Source organism: Hyla sarda, chromosome 4 (assembly GCF_029499605.1).
Source record: "Hyla sarda isolate aHylSar1 chromosome 4, aHylSar1.hap1, whole genome shotgun sequence".
Classification (NCBI taxonomy): Eukaryota; Metazoa; Chordata; class Amphibia; order Anura; family Hylidae; genus Hyla; species Hyla sarda.
The window spans coordinates 202,772,270-202,795,360 of NC_079192.1; the positions used below are offsets into that span (position 1 = coordinate 202,772,270).

General features: G+C 37.7%; 1 protein-coding gene across 22 annotated transcripts in view; it reads left to right on the plus strand.

Moving 5' to 3' along the window:
• Positions 1-561: 561 nt before the first annotated feature.
• Positions 562-23,091, plus strand: part of CELF2 (CUGBP Elav-like family member 2) — a 472,395-nt gene continuing 449,865 nt past the window's right edge. For 20 of the 22 annotated variants that reach the window (XM_056573270.1, XM_056573271.1, XM_056573276.1 and 17 more), the window contains exon 1: positions 562-720. In XM_056573270.1, the coding sequence (XP_056429245.1) occupies positions 614-720 (107 nt within the window). In that variant the 5' untranslated portion in view covers positions 562-613. Of the gene's footprint in view, positions 721-2,969; positions 3,107-3,156; positions 3,234-23,091 lie in introns of those variants that run through there. The other 2 variants (XM_056573290.1, XM_056573291.1) reach the window with 2 other exon arrangements.

Consider the following 23,091-nt stretch of genomic DNA (forward strand, 5'->3'; position numbering starts at 1 on the left):
TAAACATAATTAACACGTACCGAGCCCACCATCAATAAAATAAAGTCACAGGCTCCAGCTCTGTAGTCATGACCTCCTTTCTGTTTCTTATGTTTTTTATGTATTGAAATGGAAAAAAAAAAAATATGCATAAAAAAAAAATACATTAAAAAAAATAAGTGTTACTTATTATTAGAACAAAAGCTACCAACAATTCTATGTATAAATATCTTCCAGACTCTCACGGCCCTGTCATGCTTTTTATTTTTTATTTTTTGTAGGGTACATTTTGATAGTTATCAATGCCCTCCGATGACACAGACATATCCTGTATTATATTTGGGCGATCATCTATCATCATTTGTTATCATTCATATTTATTCCCTTATGGGTATTGGGGAAATTAGGACATGTAAAAAAGAATAAATACCAAAAGGAATCAAGGCCCCTATATGCAGCACGCTGCACTAATGTAAATTATGGCCAGACAACATAACTTGTCACTGAGGATTATTTCTGCTTAGTGAGTCTGCAGGGGCCCCTTTGCTTCACCACTCAGCACTGACGAGAGAAAGCGAGAGAGAGAAAGAGGGAGAGGGACTAGCCATAGCCATTAGTAGCTACAGTGGCATTGATGTTTGAGCGCACTTCTGAACCGGCTTTTGTTGAGAATATCTGTGCAGAAAGCATGCGCTGTCCCAAATCTGCTGTTACTATGAGAAATGAAGAACTGCTTTTAAGGTATGTTGCACACTCCTTTGTTTTAACCGTTGCTATTCACTTGTCCTGGGTGGTGTTATCCTTAAACATGCTGTGTAATAAGTGGCTGTGTTTGCTATTGAGGGCTAAATTGTACTGCTTGCCTCCACAGCAAGAGCTGGTTTTCTACCAGGGCCACAGAGGGCAGCATTAAAAGACCAGCTTCCTCTCCCTGTATCTTTCCATTAATATCTATTTGTTGTTTGTTATGCGCCAAAAATAATCCTAAAAAAGCTAAGGCTTCATAATAGAGAGCTCTAAATACTGCTATAAGCTGGACTTAGCCTACCTAAACACAGTCATTAGGGTTCTGCCTTGTAAAGAGCACTATATCTCCATTAGGTCTATACCATGACTGGAGTTCGGCGAAAATAAAAATAGATTCTGGATACATTCTGGAATTTCATATTTAATTGGCTATAAAGTGAATGTGATCCGGCAGCAGGCTGCAGAAAGAAAAACAGGCTTTTGTTTGTTTGTAACTAGATGTATCGTGAATGCATCTTTGGGGCTGACAATGGGACAGTCAAACAATGGAGCTGTCAAAGTAGCTTAATGCCTGTCTAGGGCAGCTTTTTTTTCCCTTCAACCCTCTTTCCATTAACCTACTACTTCTATAATCTTGTTTGTGCAGACTAAATGTCATTAAGTATTGGCTGCGTCTTGTTTTTTTTTTTTTCTAATTTGCTCTCCTCAGTTAAAGCATACTTTGTGTGTCGCATATTCATGTCTTGTGGAGCACACTACAGATTTATTGCTTACTTCTTCATTAACTACACGGAAAACATATTGATTTCAAAGGTCTGTAAAAGGGGGATATTAATCTGACAATTAGCTTGTTTTCTGAATGATTCTGTCATTTCCCATGGCCATGGCTTTAAGTTTGTCATGCTGTTAGGATGTTAGTGAACATAATGCATGGGTCATGTGTTTTATAGCCTACAATATGTCAAGTCATACATTCGCTGTGCAAGGCTAATTTAGCATGGCACTGGCAAAAGTTCTTTGGGAATCTGGTTTCCTAACAGTTAAGGGAGATGCTCATTCAGGCATTCTGTACCCATTTAAATAAGAAATGCTTTGTGAAGAATCTGGAGCATTATTTATGCTTCCGGCTTTTTCTAATCTGCACATTTTTCACAGTGGAAGTAGACCAACCATATTCTTAAAACACAGGAAATATAGATGAAAGTGCATGATGACAAGTACAGCCTTCCAGTTGAACTGTATAACCCAGATAGTTTCTAAATAAGGCTTTTTATTTAAAGAATGGCGATGGAATTTAGGAGCTTTATAAATAACATATGCCTCGAAAAACTCCTAAATGTCATTTATATATTAAATAAACACAGGCATTATCAACTGAAGAGATGGGGCTGCGTGTGTCTCTCTGTGCATACAATGGTATCATGTGTATCGATTATATTCATTAGCGGTGACATATATTATGGCTAAACGTTTGATTTTAGGTTTCTGTCCATTGTCACACATCTTTCAGCATGATTTCTAAACGGCTTTTTGAAGCTTAGCATTGTGTGCAATTTGAAAGATCTGACAGAGGGAAGCAGGGGAGCTTAAAACAATTCTGTCCCTGTATGACCCCAAAACAGTTCATGTTGTTGTTGCTGAAATGACAGCTCCCTTGATGCACAACTCAGACATTTCTCTCTTCTTTCCTTTCTCTTTCTTTCTTACTTTCTTTCTTTTCTTTCTTTCCTTTTTTTCCCATTTCCGAAGCACACAGTATTTGTGTATTATCATCAATGTATATGTTTACTGTTTCTTATAACATATTATTATAAACTAGTGTGTTTACATTTACATGTTGTCTTCTGTATGTTCTTTTTTACACATCTCAACTCCTCTTCAACACGCATGTGGTTATAATTTGAGCAAAAAATACATTAAATAATTTAGTATATTTGATTGAAATGATGTATCTATGCATAAATTCCTGCAAATGTTATAATGCGTTTAGGATATATACACACACACACACATACATACATATACACACACACACCTACCAATATTCAATAGCTATGATCTATATTGCTGTAACTGCTTGTGTTTCCCTAGCACAGACAGTACCTCATTTATTGCTAGCTTGCAGCTGCTATCATCCATACACCATTCCATTGCCACCTACTGAGAGGGCGTGCAAGGTGGCTCATTTTGAAGCCAAAGCAAATGCCACTTCATGAATCAGTCAAAAGATACTGCTGAGGAAGTGAGACAGCTGCAGATCTCTGCTAAAGACCAAAGTGTCACCTGTACCCCATGCCTGTCTTACCCATTTGGAATGACCTGGACCTCAGCCCAATTCTATCTGCTTTCCTATTGCACTGAGCATCTCTTTAGCCTCATTGTAAGATTTTTTTTTGTTGTTGTTTTTTTTTTTGTGTGTGTCTTTGTAAGGAATCATTTCCGTAAGGCCTATGTGATTGAAGCAAATGTACACAATAGATGTTTGCAAGTGATGTGTTCACATAAAAGTGAGTATTCTCCAGGATGATAATGCAATGACTGTTCTGTTCTGCTGAATGCCATGTTAGTTTTTTTAGACATCTAGGTGTCTCTATTCTCTTTTTCTCTTCTTTCTGTCTCGAATGTGAAATTGTTCCATGATGCTCTTAGCCACATATCAGTTCATAGAAAGTACAGTTTTTATTGCTAAGCAGAGACGTGCACCCTTCTGCAATAACAAAGTGACCTTTCCAGCCATAAGGCGTGAATAGCAGAAATTGAAGAGCAAGGTGCTGGTCGGATGCTAGTAAGCTTGTCAATATCTGTTGTTATGAAGGCAATGAGTTATCCAGTTCAGAAATTGCAGGAAGTGCAGTGGTTGATCCTTCAATGATTAGGAGCGGTGAAAAGTGAAAATAACAAACCTACCTGTGTCTGGGAGAGAAGGGGAATCATCTGGTGTTAAACTGGGATTTGGGCTGCTGCACACACAGGCAATAACAGGAGTATTTACTATGGCACTTGTAAATGGATGTGTCCACCTCCTTCCTTTTTTTCTTTTTCTTTTCCTTCTTTTTTATTTAAGTTTGCCCTCTCTGTAAGCTCTTGATCTCTTGTGGTTTATAGTGGACTAAATCTGAATGAGCAGTTGCTTTACATTTCGCCTCTAGCATATACCAAGGAGGAAAGCAAAGGCAATTTGGCAAGCTTCAGTAGCTTTTTAACCTCTTAGGTAACAGACGTTCTGGAGTTATAAAGGATTTTACACATATAAAATAAGCCGACCATAGTTGACAGAAGAAATGAGCTTTACCACTGACAATAGTGTGCCAAGAGTTAATGAAAGAAGGAACAATGCGACCTCATGTAATACTATGGCTATCTTCGTGGGAAATGACAGGTTTTACCCATTTTAACTCAGAGTGGTCTTTAAAATGTCAATATGTCCCATTGTCAATGATATTTGAAATAAAAACGATGTTCCACCTGATATCTGAAATGGTGTGGATTGGTGTCATCTCAAGTTTCAATCCCAGTTTGTCGACATCATTCCATTGCATCCTACTAGCAGTTTTTATCATCCATAACCCAACACCATGCATTATTATCATCATGCCATAATGTATTCACACACTCATTGTTAAATTACAATAAAACTCAAGTGCGTCTGTTATCAAATTGAAGTGTATTAGATTGCAAACTATACCTTTGGGGCTCCAAAACAAAGAGGAACATCAAATTAATATTCATACCCAGAACTTTGCAGCCAGAGTAGATTGGGTTCGGATGCTTAGGAAGTCATTCAGGAGTGAATCAATACTAATTATTGTAATCAGCGGGGTTAATTAGCTGAAGATGTTGCGGATGGAAAGTTCATTGCTTATAGCCCCAAATCACATAACTTAACAAAACCTCAAAGAAAATGGCAGGAGACATCATGAAATAAAAAAAAAAAAAAAAAAAAAATATATATATATATATATATATATATATATATATATGTTGATGTCCAAAACTGAAAATATCAGGTTCTTTCACGCTGCAGATATATAGGGATGTGTGTAAAATCATTGCCAAAAAATACTCCCTTATTTTATTTAAATGATGCATAAAATATTGAGCAACACCATAAATGACATAAGTTCTAATCTCTGCTGCTCACGTGTCATTGACGTTCTAAATTTCATCAAGTAAAGGCGTTTAATAAAGAAGTATATCATAAAGGTAGTACAGCTGAACAAAACTAAAGCCATACCATCCCCTTTCACATACTGATATCTGGTTTGGTTCTTGCCAGCTGTACCCACAGATGTCTGCATACAAGTGTGGCAGTCATGCCATTGCTGTGACATCCTGTTGAATTTGTAAGCAGCTTCCTCTCTGACCTACAGATATATTAACCCTTTTTCTCTTGGTTCAAAGAAGTCCATTTCCAAATCACACATCAGCAATAATGCGGTATTCATTGAGAAATATGCCCCTTTAATGAAATATAAAAACAATCTATTACCTTTATATATGGCATAGAATACTCAATGACATGTACATCATAAAATTCACCAGGAATCTTGTTTCCTTAAAGAGTGGAAACAAATAACAGTGTAAGAATTGTTGATCTTGTTTGCATCGAGGTATATGTCACGACCCGGTAAACTGATTTATGCAAGTAATGCCATAAATATGTATAGGCATAACTCCCATGGGAGAAGCAGCAAAAGTAAAATTGGGCCGTGTATAACATTTTGTGATGCCTCTAGACGACAAAGCATCATTGTGTGCTCATTCAGCAAGGAACCCTTTCACTATTCTAGTTTTTTGTTCTATTGGGAGAAAGCCTCACTGTGAGTTTTCAATGACCATCACAAAACAGTGTTAAGTTAAAGCCCTTCTCTTAATGTTCATTAGAATCTATGTAGCCAGACAGGAAGGAAATACCACTGCCATTATGTATGCACACTGCATAGATACTGATGAAGATCATTTCTTGTATTATTAGGATCTGGAGCCCTGATGCCAACACTTATCCTAATAAATGTGACATATAAGGGACATTGCCTCTAATCATGTATCGATGTATAGGCAATTTACCAGGTCTTGCTTTGAACCATTCGTATGCATGCCTATTACTATTGCTCATAATCATCTGTCCTACATGGTAAACATTGAGATAGTATACTATGGCTCTACTGCAGGAGTGAAATTCACAGGGTATGTAGAACCGGTGTAGCAATGTATGACCAAAAAATAGCGCAAACTGTGACCAGCTTCAGAAATTGATAATAAACCACAGATAAAGAAACCACAGAAAGAAGTATAACATTAAATTGCTGCTCATACATGGTAGTTATAAAGCATTACATGTGGGCTTTGTTGAATAGATTAAATTCTTACTTTGTTATCTCTGCAGATGCCAAAAGCTTTTCTGCTACACACATGTACATGTCCCTGTCTGTGAACGTATATGAGTAAAATATGTTCCCCTTTTTTAACATGATAAACCAAGAGAAACAAGGACTTTCATGGATATGGAGAAGAGAAATATAGACAATATTTGTAATATAACATATATTTTGTCTATGATAATATTATATATGTCATATATGTTGTAAATTATCTTCTTAATGACATTTCAGAAATTTTGATTTGTGGGGTTCAGGTGCTGTGGCCTATTTGATCCCCAGAATGTAGGGCACAAGGGGTCATTGAAGTATTGAACCCTTTTATCTGTAATCTGCTGTTCTGGAACAGTCAAGTGTGGTGTTAAAGCTTATGGAAAAATGTATTGTCTATATTGTCCTAATGCCACCACTCACAAAAGCGCCAAAAAGGGGCAATTGAAATGGAAGGGGCTCAGTGCTCAGATGAGTTTTTTCCTTACCTTCCTTTTTACAGAATCCAAAAACTAATTTTTACAAAACTTGCTTTATCCAAAGCAAGCTTTTTTTTAGCCTCTTATAAGGAACTTTAAGAAGTCCCCATAGTTGCCGATGCAATATAGCTTGCTATTGCTTGACAAACGCCATTCATAAAGAAAATGTCAACATTTCCTTCCACAATTCCAAGCTCTACAGCACAGTGTCAATCATTCTTCCATCCTTGTGGAACCTATAACATTGACCATCTTGAGACTTTATTAATAGGATGGAGGAATAAAAAATAAATAATTATGACTTTTACAGGTGTGTAAGAGAGCAAAGAGGATTTTGCTGACATTGTCTATAGGCACCAGAAACCACCAGAAACTATTTCTTGATAAACAAATTGAATAACAGTTGTAATTCATCAAGTTAAAATATCAAACCGGAATGATGCATATCATCCTTGCCATATTTTGAAAACATGCTTAAATTAAGATATGGTTTATATCTGATCAATAGTGTATGACAAGAAAGAAAAAGATTGATTTAGTGCATTTTACCAGGGAAGGCACATATACTAGGTGTTATAGAAGTTGTAAAATAGGTTCTCATTTTGTTTACATGTGAGATAAACTCCCTTTGAAATTGATATCACCCATCCTCATGCTGTCATGACAGATTATCAGCTGCAGGTGTTTCTTTCTGTGCAGTGTGTTCGCTGTTTACACATATTTATTTGTGTGTCAGTCCTATAATAGGTAACTGAAAATGGCATCCAGTGAGAAAGCATGTCACCATGCTTGGAATGACATGTACTATATTATCAGGGCAGCATGGGTTTCTGGCAACTAGGCCCAGCTGTCCTTGACCTGTACAATGATGGGCTACATAGGACTGTGAAAAATCATTACAGATTATATGTCTGTGCTGGCAACTATACAAAAAGCTAAAACCTGGAAGCCTTTGCAATATGTCTGGAATGCACATGGTTAGTTTCTGGATGCTAAAGATAAGGCACTTGTCTGAATTGGCATACACACATACATAGACCATGAATATATTTACTCTCTGTCTTGTAGACATGATGCAGTAGATAGATATATGATTTGGATTGCAGTGTGAATCATGTTTTGGAGAATAATGTTCACATTGGAAGGGTCAGGATTGCATTAATCTAAAATATCTTGTAAGTCTTCAAATGTAAATAAATCAATTTACTTCTCAGATGGATGGAAAATGCTTGGAACATAATCTTTCTTGTTAGCCGTTATTCTCTTTCTCTCTTTATTTTGGGTTTATTTATATATGATGTGTTAAACAATTAAGCACCCAAACCCATCAATGAACTGGGGTGCTGCAGATGAAGCAACAGCATATTCACAACCTGGTAAAAAGGTTAAGAAGGTTTCAGTCAGGGGTCCTTCCCCAATAGAATGGGCATAGAGGGCAAGGCGTGAACAACTCCTTAATTGGCCTGGTAACAGTGATTAAGACTGAAGGGCCTCATGTAATAAAAATTAAGTGTTGACAACAGGCACCAATAGAAATGTATTTATTTATTTTATTTTTGCTCGTTTGGAAAAGTAAATAATCATTACTTCTCTAAGAAGATTTTACCGAAGAAGTCAGATGCCTTTAAACTTTATGCTTATGGCACCTTACCTGCACTTCTGGGCACTTCTGTTGAAGCAACACACTGTTATAACAACACAAACGTGCATATATATATATATATATATATATATATATATATATATATATATATATATACTCTGATTAGTTGCTATGGGCAACATAAAAGAGTTTTACATTTAGACAGTTTTGGATTATTCCCCCTATTGTGCTTCATAGTTACAAATACATATACCGTATATACTCGAGTATAAGCCGACCCGAGTATAAGCCGAGGCCCCTAATTTCAACCCAAAATCCCAGGAAAAGTTATTGACTCGAGTATAAGCCTAGGGTGGGAAATACATCATCCCCCCTGTCATCATCCAGACCCCCGTCATTAACATCCTCATCATCATCACCGCCTGTCATCATCCAGACCCTCATCATCACCTGTCATCATCCCCTTGTCATCATCCCGACCCCCTTCATCATCCCCTTGTTATCATCCCCACCCCCCTTCATCATCCCCTCATCATCATCCCCACCCCCCTTCATCATCCCCTTGTCATCATCCCACACACCCCCTTCATCATCCCCTTGTCATCATCCCCACCCCCCTTCATCATCCCCTTGTCATCATCCCCACCCCCCTTCATCATCCCCTTGTCATCATCCCACACCCTCCCCTTCATCATCGCCTTGTCATCATCCCCACCCCCCTTCATCATCCCACACCCCCCTTCATCATCCTCTTGTCATCATCCGCCCTCAGTGGTCTTCAACCTGCGGACCTCCAGAGATTTCAAAACTACAACTCCCAGCAAGCCCGGGCAGCCATCGGCTGTCCGGGCTTGCTGGGAGTTGTAGTTTTGAAACCTCCGGAGGTCCGCAAGTTGAAGACCACTGCGGCCTTCGACATCATCCAGCCCCCTCTCACCCCCTTTAGTTCTGTACAGTACTCGCCTCCGCTCGGCGCTGGTCCGATGCTGCAGGGCTGTCCGGAGAGGAGGTCGTCCGGTGGGATAGTGGTTCCGGGCTGCTATCTTCACGGGGGGCGCCTCTTCTCCGCGCTTCGGCCCTGGAATAGAGGCGTTGCCTTGACGATGACGCAGAAGTACGTTGGTAATGAACGTACCTCTGCGTCGTCGTCAAGGCAACGTGACTATTCTGGGGCCGGGCCCGAAGCGCTTAGAAGAGGCCTCCCCGGTGAAGATAGCAGCCCGGAACCACTATCCCACCGGACGACCTCCCCACCGGACAGTCCTGCAGCACCGGACCAGCGCCGAGCGGAGGCGAGTACTGTACAGAACTAAAGGGGGTGAGAGGGGGCTGGATGATGTTGAAGGCCGCAGTGGTCTTCAACCTGCGGACCTCCGGAGGTTTCAAAACTACAACTCCCAGCAAGCCCGGACAGCCTCTGGAGGTCCGCAGGTTGAAGACCACTGCGGGTGGAGAGTTCACTCGAGTATAAGCCGAGGGGGGTGTTTTCAGCACGAAAAATCGTGCTGAAAAACTCGGCTTATACTCGAGTATATACGGTAGGTGAAAGGACTCGAATATAACTAGACACTTGAACAGTTTGTTTCTAGAGCTGGGAAACATGCAATGCTCCACTGGTCTACAAGAGTCAAATTGCCAAAATAGTGGAAAATAGGGGCTGTAGCTGTCCTACCATACCACTGTAATTCTTTGGGGATGAAACCCTCTAAGTCTCACGTTGAATTGCTTGGGTATCACCGACAACTCCTATAAGGTTCTCTTTACTGCAAATAAACTACTGTACATGCTATGAATTAACTCTCATCTATCCTTGGCCAATGACTACAGTACGTAGTATGTAAAAAGAACAACACAAACCAACTAAATTTCCTTAGGTCACTATTCGCTAACCATAACTCTTGTCACAAGTTAATCTCATCTTGCAACTCACAGCATACCAGTTGTGCTTTCACTATACACAGGATTAGAATTTATCTCTTTAACCACACATTCCTTCCATGGATACCCCTTCTGGTTAGCACCATAATACATGCCAAGTCCAGTAGCTTACAGGGTTGAGACACACTCAGGCCACTACATGGGCCACATGGGTTACTTTCTTTTCAAACCCCACTCAGACCTTCCAAATGCCCACTGACTCTTGAAGTCTTGCCAGTACTTACAATTTACACAGCGTTTCCTGGAACTATTTTTCTTTAAAGGCAAGGCCTTTCCAAGGTCATGCAGTAGACAGAACACCACCCTCAACTAGATTACCAATCAACATTATGTGACAAAGGCCTCACTATACCACACTACTATAAAACTCACTTCCTAGACTCAGAGTTCCTGACAAACTACCAGATGACCATTATACAGTAACTTAGGGTCTTACATTGAACATGCTGCTCTTGTCTCTAGTTTACTGACATTCTCATGATGGAAAAAACACAGGCCTTTTTTCTCATGGCAAAGCAGGTTCTACAGGTACTTTATGGGTTTCCACCACACTCATGTTATCTACCTGCATTGATCTTACCATTTCAGTGCAAGATTACTCAAACATACATCAATGTAAGGCTCTTCCTGGAGCTATGAAGGTGTTGGCATCTCATTATTGAAGCTAACACCCAGAAAAGCTACCATCTATGCTGCCAAACAGCCCATGCTACTGTTACTTGGTGCTAAAGATGCTCAGTAAGAGCATGGAACTCTTTAAATACACATCCTACACTATATAAATATTAACATAACATACAATAAAATAATGTCAAACTATTCTGTATGAACAGCTTATATGAACAGTCTTTTGTGTAAGAGGGAAGGAATTATGTAATCATCTTCCCTTTACAAACAAACATCAAGCTATGTAGCTCTATGTAGATTTATTTTATTTTTTATTTCATGGTAAGAAATTTTACAATGTAATAATGATGAGAATAGTATGAATAAAGAGACAAAGGAGAAGAGAGAGGCAGTGACAAGAACGCAAAAATGTCAACTAATTAAAATGAAAAAATGGCAACAGACAATTTTATTGTCTTTACAGCCTGATTTTCACAAAGGTTCTTATCTTGTTTTCAGACAGTGAACAGATTACGGATAATCTTTTTTTATTCATAACCTGCACCCAATAACATGATTTGCTAATAACTAATACTAATTTGTCTTCTTTCTTGAATACAGAATTTACAATTATTACACTGAAAGAACTATAAAATATAAGACCAATTCTCAGTTTATAAAATGTTAACAAGAGGCAGAATTTAAAAACCTTCCAATAAAATAAATGGCTTGAGAAACCTCACTGAACCCCATGTTTTCTATAGACTGGTGCCAACACCCACCATTCATTTAACAAGGCCCAGTTATAACATCTGACTAATTTGATCTGGTTGGTGCATCATGAAATTATAATGCTTACTATTGGGTTATCTGCTTTAATTTGCCTATTAAGATATTTCCTTGACAAGTCAAATTCTGAGGACACTTACAGACGTTCAGAGCCAAACTGGAAAACCATAAATGTATCAAAGAAACATTAACTGTGAGCTAAAGTGCACCTACAAATAAAAAAAATTTGATCCCCAAAATCACAAATGTAAAATATAATCGATTATCCATAAACCCTGTAACATATCTCAATTACATTCACCAGACTGCAAAGAGACCTGTGTGTTTTTGATATGCCAGCCCCATTCTGTCCTTGCTTGAAGTTGTAGCCCAGCTGTAGTATCATAAAATATATCTCAACACAATCCTATGCTGTTAGAGATTATTAATAATAATAACAATAATAATAATGAAACCAACAGAAAGTGTGGCACAGTTGACACTGTTTTGCACGCTTAATGGGTGTCTTCAATATATCGACTAACCTAGGGCATTAAAAGGAACCTTTAATTAATTTTAACCACACCTAACTATAAAAGAATAGCTTTCTAAACATGTAACTATAAGTATTGATAGTAGCTGCTTTTGTTAAAAGAAGTACTTTAATTGCCACATACACTTGTATGCTAATTACCTGTTTGCAATCAAGAAGGTGGGGCCACTCGAGGTCAAGATGGATATTCCCTAAATACATCCATACTTGCTTGATTGAAGTCATAGATAACACTGGGATACATCATCACAAGCCAATTCAAGTTATGGGGTGACTCAAGTTCTACGAATATCTTTGACATGTGCGGAATGGTCTATGTGAGACAGTTCTCTCTGTTGATTTTTAATATAGTTCCCAACTACACCCCGGTCCATACCCCTATGTGAATTAGACCCATGGGTTTAAAGGGGTACTCTGGTGGAAAACTTTTTTTTTAAATCAACTGGTGCCAGAAAGTTAAACAGATTTTACAGATCCTAAAAGAAAATAATTTCCTCTGTAGTATTCAGCAGCTAATAAGTACTGGAAGGATTAGGATTTTTTAATAGAAGTAATTTAAAAATCTGTTTAACTTTCTGCCACCAGTTGATAAAAAAAATAAAGTTTTCCACCGGAGTACCCCCTATAAAGTCCCATAAAGGAAAAGTATCATGGGGTAAAACTTATCCTCTATCTAAAGTATAGGAGATACCTTTTAGATTGCGGTGGGTCTGATCGCTGGGACCCACTACGATCTTGCTCTACCCTGGAGCGGCATGTCACAACCCCACATATCTCTATGGGAGAACCGAAGTTAGCCGAACGGCTCTCCCATAAAGATATATGAGAGGGTGTGTCAGCCGCCGCTTTGTGCTGGGGTCGTGACGCGCTGTTCCCGGGGAGAGCCAGGGCCCCATATAGGAGATTGCGGTTGGACCCCCGCAATCAAAAACTATCCTATCTAAAACGTATCCCCGATCCTTTTTATAGGAAAAAGGTTTTCCCCATGATATATCTCCTTAATAAGTTTTGGGGCTCCACGATACATTTGCCATAAAGAAGTCCTCCCTTTTGGGAAAAGATTCCGGTATCTATAACATCTACCATATAATTAATGACTTCATTACCACAAATTCTTTAAATGCTCATTACATTATAGATATTGTCTAGCGGAATGGATTTCAGAGGAAGAAGCAGGAATCTATACATGTTAACAAGGAAAGAAAAGCTTGTGTTAGAAAATCCAAACCACCTTCCTTATTTTATAGCTTCTGTAATCAATGGTTTAGCTCATCACAACATTCATTACTCTGTGTACAGATACATTGACTTTTCTACTACTTATCAGGCTGGGTTGTAATGGTTAATTGTTTTCCTCTAGTTGGAGAAATACTTGACAACTCCTGGATTGTGATAAAGTCATTCATTTGACACTATGTATAGATTTGACTTGTCTTTTTTTTAATTGTTGCATTTTCTTTGGTAAAGGAACATGTATATACACTACTTAAAGGCTAGCCATACAATATATAAAATATATAAAAGACAATCAAAAGGCTGGCACAGTCATAGAAGGGGGAACAGATGTTCTACTTTCTAGCATTTGATTACCAGATGATACCTTGAAAGCCTTGAACTTTTTCTTGACATTTGAAAAACATTATATACTAGGAATCTAGTTATCTTTCATTAACATATCATGTTCTGTTTTGTGTCTACTATGCATCATTGGTTTCTATTCATTAATCACCAATAGTCACCAATGTCGAGTCCAACCAATTTTAGCTATGCTTTGGCTTCCATTGTTATCCATTCATCTTCTAAAGTTCACAATGCAATTGAATTAATCTGATGTCTGGAAACATTATCTACAATTGTCTCCACCATTCCTTTATATATTAGCTCTCCTGTGGCCCATGATGTATAATATGGTGACATTAAGAATGTATGAAGCAGGTTCTGGAGCAGAGCCCTCTACATAACTGGCGGCTGGTAACTAGAATAAAAAGCTTTTAAATAGCCAAATCTCGCCCCAAATCTGCAGATCATGACATAGAATAACAAACCCAAACACAACTGCAAATAAAGAAGATTATAAGGATAGGAATATTGCAATTCCAAATATTATTAAAAGAAAACGTTAATTCATTTGTATTTCACATTAAAGGGGCACTTTTTTTTAAATCAACTGGTTCCAGAAAGTTAAACAGATTTGTAAATTATCTCTATTAAAAAATCTTATTCCCTCCAGTACTTTTTAGGGGCTGTATACTACAGAGGAAATGTTTTTCTTTTTAGATTTCTTTGATGTAATGTCCACAGTGCTCTCTGCTGACCTCTGCTGTCCATTTTAGGTACTGTCCAGAGCAGCATATGTTTGCTATGGCGATTTTCTCCTGCTCTGGACAGTTCCTAAAATGGACAGCAGAGGTTGCATCAGTTTGCCATAGACTTCAATGTTAAAAATAAAGTCCATTAATTTACCCGTTTCTTGTGACGAACAAAAAATTTGTGCATGTGCCATTTTTTCTTCTGTCACAAATCATTATCCATGATGGGCTATAACGGGTCATAATGGATAATCAAAAAATCCCATAGACTTTAATGCCATTTTGTAATGGCCAATTTAACATCTGTTTTTGAGGCTTTTCTAATGGAAGTTTATAACGGGTCTTTTAACGGAGCAACTTTATATTGTGAAAGGGGCCTTAGGATGGATACATGTTTACTGTTGGTTTTCCAACCAATCTACTTGATGTTTATTCCAAGTATCTACTAAGACTTTGTAGCCTATCTTAAGGCCTTTTCTATTTTTCAATCCCTTTCTGTAGTTGGTCATCTGAAGTGAAAAAAAACATTGGTCTTACCAGGGCTCATACAGTGGGATCACCTTCTAGCTCTTTCTACAGGTTTTTCCTCTAGTTATACAGCCAAGCATTCGACTTGCTTCCTCTACCTCCTGTCCACGCTGTTGAGTTATTTTGATGCTGTCAAAAATCTGCCCTATTAAATCCTTTTCACAGGACTGCTAAAATGATACTCAGAGGATTCCTTCTTCCAAAATGCTTTATCCATCTAACCGCAGTTTCCATTGTTACAGACTTACAATGCTTTATCCATCTAACCGCAGTTTTCACTGTTACAGACTTATTTCTGAACTATTGTATCCTTTGAAAAGAATATGACGCAGAACAAAACCTTGTGCCATTTCACCTGTAGCCAGTCAATAGACATAATACACCCCATTAACAACAATCCTTTAACCTCTTAAGGACCAAGGACGTACCAGTACGTCCTGAGTCCTTTCCCTTTCTATAACACAGGGTGGGCCCGGCCTCTACGCAGGGCCCGGCCGGGACACGTGGCTAATAGCACACATCACTGATCGCGGTGCCGCGCACTATTAACCCTTTAGAAGCGGTGTTCAAAGTTGAACGCCGCATCTAAAGTGAAAGTAAATCACTGCCGGTTAGCTCAGGGGGCTGTTCGGGATGTCCGCGGCAAAATCGCGGCATCTTGAACAGCTCTGGGACACGAGGAGATTCTCCTACCTTGCCTCCTGGTGTCCGATCGCCGAATGACTGCTCAGTGCCTGAGATCCAGGCATGAGCAGTCAAGCGGAAGAATCATTGATCAATGGTTTCCTACGAGAAACCATTGAACAATGTAAGACATCTGTGTGTGCAGTGTTATAACCCCCTATTGGAGCTATAACGCTGCAAAAAAAAGTGGAAAAAAAGTGAATAAAGATCATTTAACCCCTCCCCTAATAAAAGTTTGAATCACTCCCCTTTTCCCAATTAAAAAAAAAAACTGTGTAAATAAAAATAAACATATGTGGTATCACCATGTGTGGAAATGTCCGAATTATAAAAATATATAATTAATTAAACCGCACGATCAATGGCGTACGCGCAAAAAAATTCCAAAGTCCAAAATAGTGTATTTTTGGTCACTTTTTATATAATAAAAAAATGAATAAGAAGCGATCAATAAGTCTAATCAATACAGAAATGACACAGCTAAAAACTTCAGATCACAGCGCAAAAAATGAGCCCTCATACCGCCCCATATGCGGAAAAATAAAAAAGTTATAGGGGTCAGAAAATGACAATTTTAGAAGTATACATTTTCCTGCATGTAGTTAGGATTTTTTTCAGAAGTATGACAAATTCAAACCTATATAAGTAGGGTATCATTTTAATTGTATGGACCTACAGAATAAAGAGAATGTGTCATTTTTACCAAAAAATGTACGGCGTAGAAACAGAAGTCCTCAAAAGTTACAAAATGGCATTTTTTTTATTAAATTTTGTCTCACAATGATTTTTTTTCCATTTTGCTGTAGATTTTTGAGTAAAATGACTGATGTCATTACAAAGTAGAATTGGTGGTGCAAAAAAATAAGCCATCATATGGATTTTTAGGTGCAAAATTTAAAGAGTTATGATTTTTTAAAGGTAAGGAGCAAAAAATGAAAGTGCAAAAACGGAAAAACCCCTGGTGTTTAAGGGGTTAAAGGAAATCTGTCACTAGTGTCACCCACACTAACCTGTCATTACCGACAGGTAGTGCAGGTGACACTGATGACTACAGTATTTACCTTGTCTCGTTCCATGCGGGGGTTCTTTGATAATCTTCTTCGTTAGCTCCAGCTTAGGGCACGGACCCGGGACCCAGCAGAGAGCAGCAGCAGCTTGGGGCATGGGTGGAGCTTAGTGAAGTCACCATTGCTGCTCTCTGCTGTGTCCCGGGTCCTGGAAACAGCAGCGGTGACATCACTATGCTCCGCCCATGCCCCAACCAGGGTGCCCGGAGCTGGAGCAAACTGAGGAGATTACCGGAGATCCCCTGCACAGAACGGGACAAGGTAAGTACCGTTGTCATCAGTGTTGCCTGCACTACCTTTTGGTACCAACAGGTTAGTGCAGGTGACACTGGTGATAGATTTCCTTTAATGTCTGTCCTTTGATCAAATACACATCAACTGGGCTTTCCAGGATTAAGTCCAATTTTCAACAACTGCTTTTCTGGAGTCTAGAAAGGTGATATCTACAGCACCACCTTTATCCAGCACTTTTGTGACATAAAAGACATAAAAATCAATGAGATTAGTTTGACATGATGTAAAGACATAGTAAAAACAAAAGGAAAAATAGCCAGCACAACAACCTAATACACAGGTGCCCGCTGCTGTGGCAAATACAAAATGTACAAAAAAGAAAGTTGCAACAGCACTCTTGGTTTAAAAATGGAGGCTCCTAGCGCACTTTTTGATCAAAATGTGTGCTAAGAGCCTCCATTTTATGACCAAGAGTGCTGTTGCAACTTTCTTTTTTGTACATTATGTAAAGACGTGTTGGTTTGGGCCCATCAAGATGTTGGTATTTAGGTTAAAAAGTCCTTTTTTTGTGAAGTTTCCATTCATTTTACTACTGCAGATATTAAAGTAACTGACTTACTGGGTAATTGGGTACAAAGTTGGCCATTCTTCACTCATCAGAAACATCTCTTCCTAGAAAGTATTGGTTAAACAAATAAGTTAAAGGTGCATCAATTACAATTTACATCCTCATTTGTACAGTTTGATGAGTTATCAGTTTTTTTTAAACTGTATTATTTAATATTGTTAAAGCTTTGGGTTTGGTGCAATAATATTATCATGCCTATTACATAGATAGAATTTTGAGGGGAGAAGTTATTATTCCATGCACACAAAATTGTGCAATTCTCCTACTCCCACTTTGCGCAAAAATTGGGCTTGCGCAAACATTTTACACAATTTTGCCATTCTGTGCTGGTACAGGGAATGATACATTCCCCCCTATGTTTCATTTCCAAACTCATTTTCAAGATCATCACTCACATGATCCGTGAGACAAAATTTGTTCCACCTGAAGAAAGCTTCAGTGCTGAAATTTACTTTTATACCATGAAATACAGTACATTTCTCAAGCTGCAATATAAATCACAAATCATTATGTAAAATGAATTTATGTTGAATTTGTGTAGGTCTTAGAAGATCTCAAGGGAACATTCAAAGAGGGAATGATCATACAGTTCTGCCTGTTTAAAGGGCAATGAACAATGTCCACTTAACCAGTTATTGCATATAAAATTATAGTATCGGAAAGAAATATATAATCCATTGTTAATGTTTAGAATTATTTCCATATATTGTTTTTATTTATTTTTTTTATAATATTTTTTTTTCCTCCCTATAGTATAATATTCCCATAGTGTAATGGTAGAGACTAAATTGTATTGCAATTTTACATGCATTTTTTTTTTTATCATTACTCATTTATTTTGGAAGAGATAGCTTTGCATCTAAATCTTTCATTCTGTTCTAGATATTTTTGTGTTTTATTCAAAAATATTCTTCCAAACAGTAACCACCCCTGCTTTATAACGTTATCACCAATCTCTGAACATTCTTTAGAAGGTCAACAAAGTTTGTTAGTACTATTCAATGTGTTTTATTACCAAAGTTCACTTAAGTAATGGAATTCCTGCTGCTAGGCCGAGTACGAAATCTTCCTTTGGTTCTTTGTTATTCTCTTTCTTTTGACAGCCAACATTGCAAAACAACATGATATAATAACAGATGTAATAGATTAAACCCACTGCTGAGAAGTATTTCATGTATTTTGTAATTTGCTTTACTTATAGCTTCTTATAAATAGTTGTTTAATTGATAAATTAAAATTTTTATTTGTAACAATACATAATTATTAAATATAGCAATATAGATAAAACAGAAGACATCAAGACATCATCAATAGACCTACCCCTAATATGCACCTACATATAGCAAAATGTGTGTGATCTTTTCATTTTAAAATGCTTAATAAAGTAACCTATTCAAAAAAGGACCAAAGTATTCCTTGGTATGTGGCAGCATTATTTTAGGTCATACGTTTGCAAGAAGTTACTGTTCTTTTTGGCACAACAAGGATAAGACTGGTTAGCTGAATACATTTCCCATACTTACCGGTCAATTACATGTGATGCACAGACAAAAAATATCAATTTTCAAAGATAAAATATCCAATTTCTTAATAATAATAATAATAATAGTATATTAATATATATTGTGTTTTAATAATTCAATACAATTGAAAAAAACATCAATTTTTCAATTGCAAAAGCAATTTAAATACTGAAAAAATGGAAAAGCCATTGGGTTAAAACACATACAGTTCCCAGTGGTACAAGTACATATGCTTATTTAGAAACAGTACTGCATAACAAAAGTGATTTGTCCAAAATCCTTCTAGTTCATGAACTACTTGTACAATACCTTCCATGTCTTTTACATGGTAACAGTTGAAAAAGAGACAAATGCGAAAAATTCTCCAAAATTCTAAGCACTGAATTACCAACCCTTCCCACAAAATGGGGAAGTTGACCAGGAAGAATTCAATCAGATTGCTTCTTTTATTCTTATCAAGATCTCTGAAAAATAAAAGAAGTAATCTGATTGGTTGCTATGGACAAGAGGTCAACTATTCCACTTCACAGGTTTTGATAAATTTACCCCTATGTTTTATTACAGGCTTTTGATATTCTTTCAATTTACTATTTTACACTTTACTTTTGACACTATTCACAATGTGAATAGTGTCAAAAGTAAAGTGTAAAATTGTAAATTGAAAGAATATCAAAAGCCTGTAATAAAACATAGGGGTAAATTTATTTTCAGTGTTTCTTTCTGAAGTATAACAATAATTTTGAAAAACTTTGGACATTTTACAAGTATATGTCAAAAGTTTTGATAGGTCTGGGACTCAAAGACCCCCACTGATTATTAGAAAAATATGGGAGAATCATGTAATACAAGGCTTCACTTCCCAAATCAGAGCAATCTGCATCCTGTGGCCCGATAAGTCTATGTGACCTTCTAGGGAAGATGGACATAAATAGCAGCAAGTCAGAGAGTGAAGTCCATGACTTCACATTTCTACCTGCTCATTCTAAGGATTGGTGGTGGTGTCAACACTCAGACCCTGAATGATTGAAATGACTTACTGTAGTAATACTGAAAACTTTTTATGGTAAAAATTAGGTTGCATTTTTTTTTTCGATAACAAAAACAGCTTAAGGCTTCTAAATGTTCTCATTCTAGTAACTGAAATAAGACACTCACAAAGTATAAATGTTCTGATAGTAGTGAAGGTGTTCTACTTAGTTGGTCAGGCTAACAATTGAATGGGCTTGAAAAACATTTTTCTAAGCCAGAAGTATGCTAAGACTCTCATCTGCCCTTCTTTTCTAAGGGTTCATTCACATTACCTTTGTGCAATACGGCTGCTGGATCCAGTGGGGGAATTTAAAAATCGGCAGCTGCCATATCCCTGTAGGACCCACACCACACTCCATTCATTTGAATAAGCCGAACTGAGATAATGCAGACCACGTTTTTTAGTCTGGCAACAAAACCATATACGGTTCAAAAATGAGCCATCAGTAGTCACTATCTGATTGCTATTCAAATGAATAGAGTGTGGTGTGGGTCCAGCTGCTGTATTGCACAAACGTGGTGTGAATGCACCCTTAGCAAACCATATGACATTATTCACTAAGCAGATGGAGATGATGGGAAAAGGAGAATATGCCTCCTTTAGAAATATTATGTCCATTGTGAGGCAGTCTGTTCAGTAGTAAAATCTTTCTTTAACAATTACTTTAAAGCATACTTTATTGTCATTTGCTCTTTAAAGAAAAGGGGCAGTAGTAAAAGTAGAGAACAACACAGTTGCATGCAGAAATTCTAGGACATGTTAAGGCATAGCAGATATGTCAGGGTAAAATACGTGTTGATGGGGTTTTGAAAACCTCATCCATATGTTGCAGAAATTTTTATTTGTTGATTTCAGGACATGCTGCAGATTTTCAAATCTAAATAATGCATATGGCCCATTATGTTGCAGAAACCTTTTACCATGAAAGTCTGAGGAAAACCCACAGCTACATCTTCAAAAACAACCTTGCATCTAAACCCACTCTAATCTCTAGGTTACACATACTTCAGATGTAGCAAAACTACATATCCTAGCTCGCCAGGACAGCTGTCCTGCCATGTTGAGTGTTGAAGTTTTGCAACATCTTGAGAGTCACAGTTTTGAAACCATTGTTCTAGACGGAGCTCAATGGCCAGAGAATGGTGCAGTAAAATTGCATCAGTTACTATAGTGCCTTATAGCCCTGTCCTTACACAGAAAAAATCTCACAAAATACCACTATACTATACTCTTATAAACAAGGGATAGGTATAAAAACATTCCACTGTCCTATTAGCACAAATAGCCCATTGAGCCATTCAACTAATAGCAGCCTACAAAGAATACTGTAAATGCATACTAATAACCTTGCTGTACTCACAAGACAAGCACTCCCTCATCACCATCAGTAGTATATCATAATACCATCATAATATATGTATCATTATTAGTATCATCATAATGTCATCACACACTAAATGCTTCCATGTGTATTCAAGTATACATGGTAGCTATCGGTGTCTATAAATGAAATGCATTATCAGCCTTTCATTCATAAATTGCCCCCCCCCCCCCCCTCTGCTTTAATGGTGTGTTAGAAAACCAGCACTTGTGGGGGGTATTCAGACTTGGCACCTATTACAGAAATAATTAGAATACAGTGGTTCTTCAAGTTACAATATAAATTGGTTCCAGGTTCACCATTGTATACTGAGACCACAGCTCTATGGAATCCTGGGAATTTCTTTTAAAGCCCCCAAAATGTCATCCAAAAACAGTAAAAAGTGAGGATTAAATAAAAAAAATTATATATAACTTAAATAAAGCAAGCCCTTACACATAAAAGTAAGAAAGAGCTGCTGGGAGCTATAAATCACTGTCTATGTAGAGGACAGGAGCTTCTTCGGGGCCCTGTACAATACACATAGTTTTATGAAAACCTGTCCAGAGGAAAAGTTGCCAGTTGCCCATAGCAACCGATCATATTGCTTCTTTCATTTTGCAGCGGCCTTGTTTAAAATGAAAGAAGCAAGCTGATTGGTTGCTAATTGCATCTGGGCAACTTTTCCTCTGTACAGGTTGTGATAAATCTCCCACAGTGTCTCAAAAAAAGTAAAATGGAGGCGCCCTTACCTGGTGTCAAAGGAGCAGCTAATCGTTGCACAGGTAAACAGTAGAACAGAACATGTAGTACCTCCCTGTACTGTAGGGAGACATTACCAGGCAGACATGACGTAAAATGTGCAATCCGATTGTTCACATTGACATATTTTTCAGATCTGGACTGTCCGTAGCATTTTGTATGTTGAAAATATTGTAACCTAAGGCCATTGTAAGTTGAGGGATCACTGTATATCGAAAGTTACATAATATAGATAGATAGATAGATAGATAGATGAGAGACATATACATTAGATTTATACACTAGATAGATAGATAGATAGATACAAAAAGCATAGGGTAGGCAGCACAACCTCAGTTGTAAGTATGGAGTATACAGGGGTGCAGGCAAGAAATGAGGTCCCAGTTGCAGAACGCTTCTATCGATGCAATACTTGACGAATAGCAGCACACCCAAATGGTATATAGTGCAAAAAACAGAGCTTTATTTGCCCATGTCGGTGCAATGTTTTGATGGTGTGATACCATCGAAACGTTGCACCGACATGGGCAAATAAAGCTCTGTTTTTTGCACTATATACCGTTTGGGTGTGCTGCTATTCGTCAAGTATTGCATAGATAGATAAATAGATGAGAGATAGATAGATTTTTATCCTATTTCACTACATGAAATAAAACTATGAAAACTATGTCAACAATATAACTAGCCACATTTGGTTCCGGTAGGTTGTATCTGCTCTAAGTAGGCTCAAGGTTCAGTTTTCCATACTATAGAATGTGTGTTATCCATCCTTTCTGTGTTATCAATCCTTTCAATAAGCTCAGGCTTCTTAGACCCATTGCAGTGCCAAAGGCAACATATAGTTTTCCTAATAGGGATTGGTGTTTGAGGGGAAAATCCAAGCAGAAATGTGAACTCTGGATGCTCTGCCTCCCAGGCTTCCTC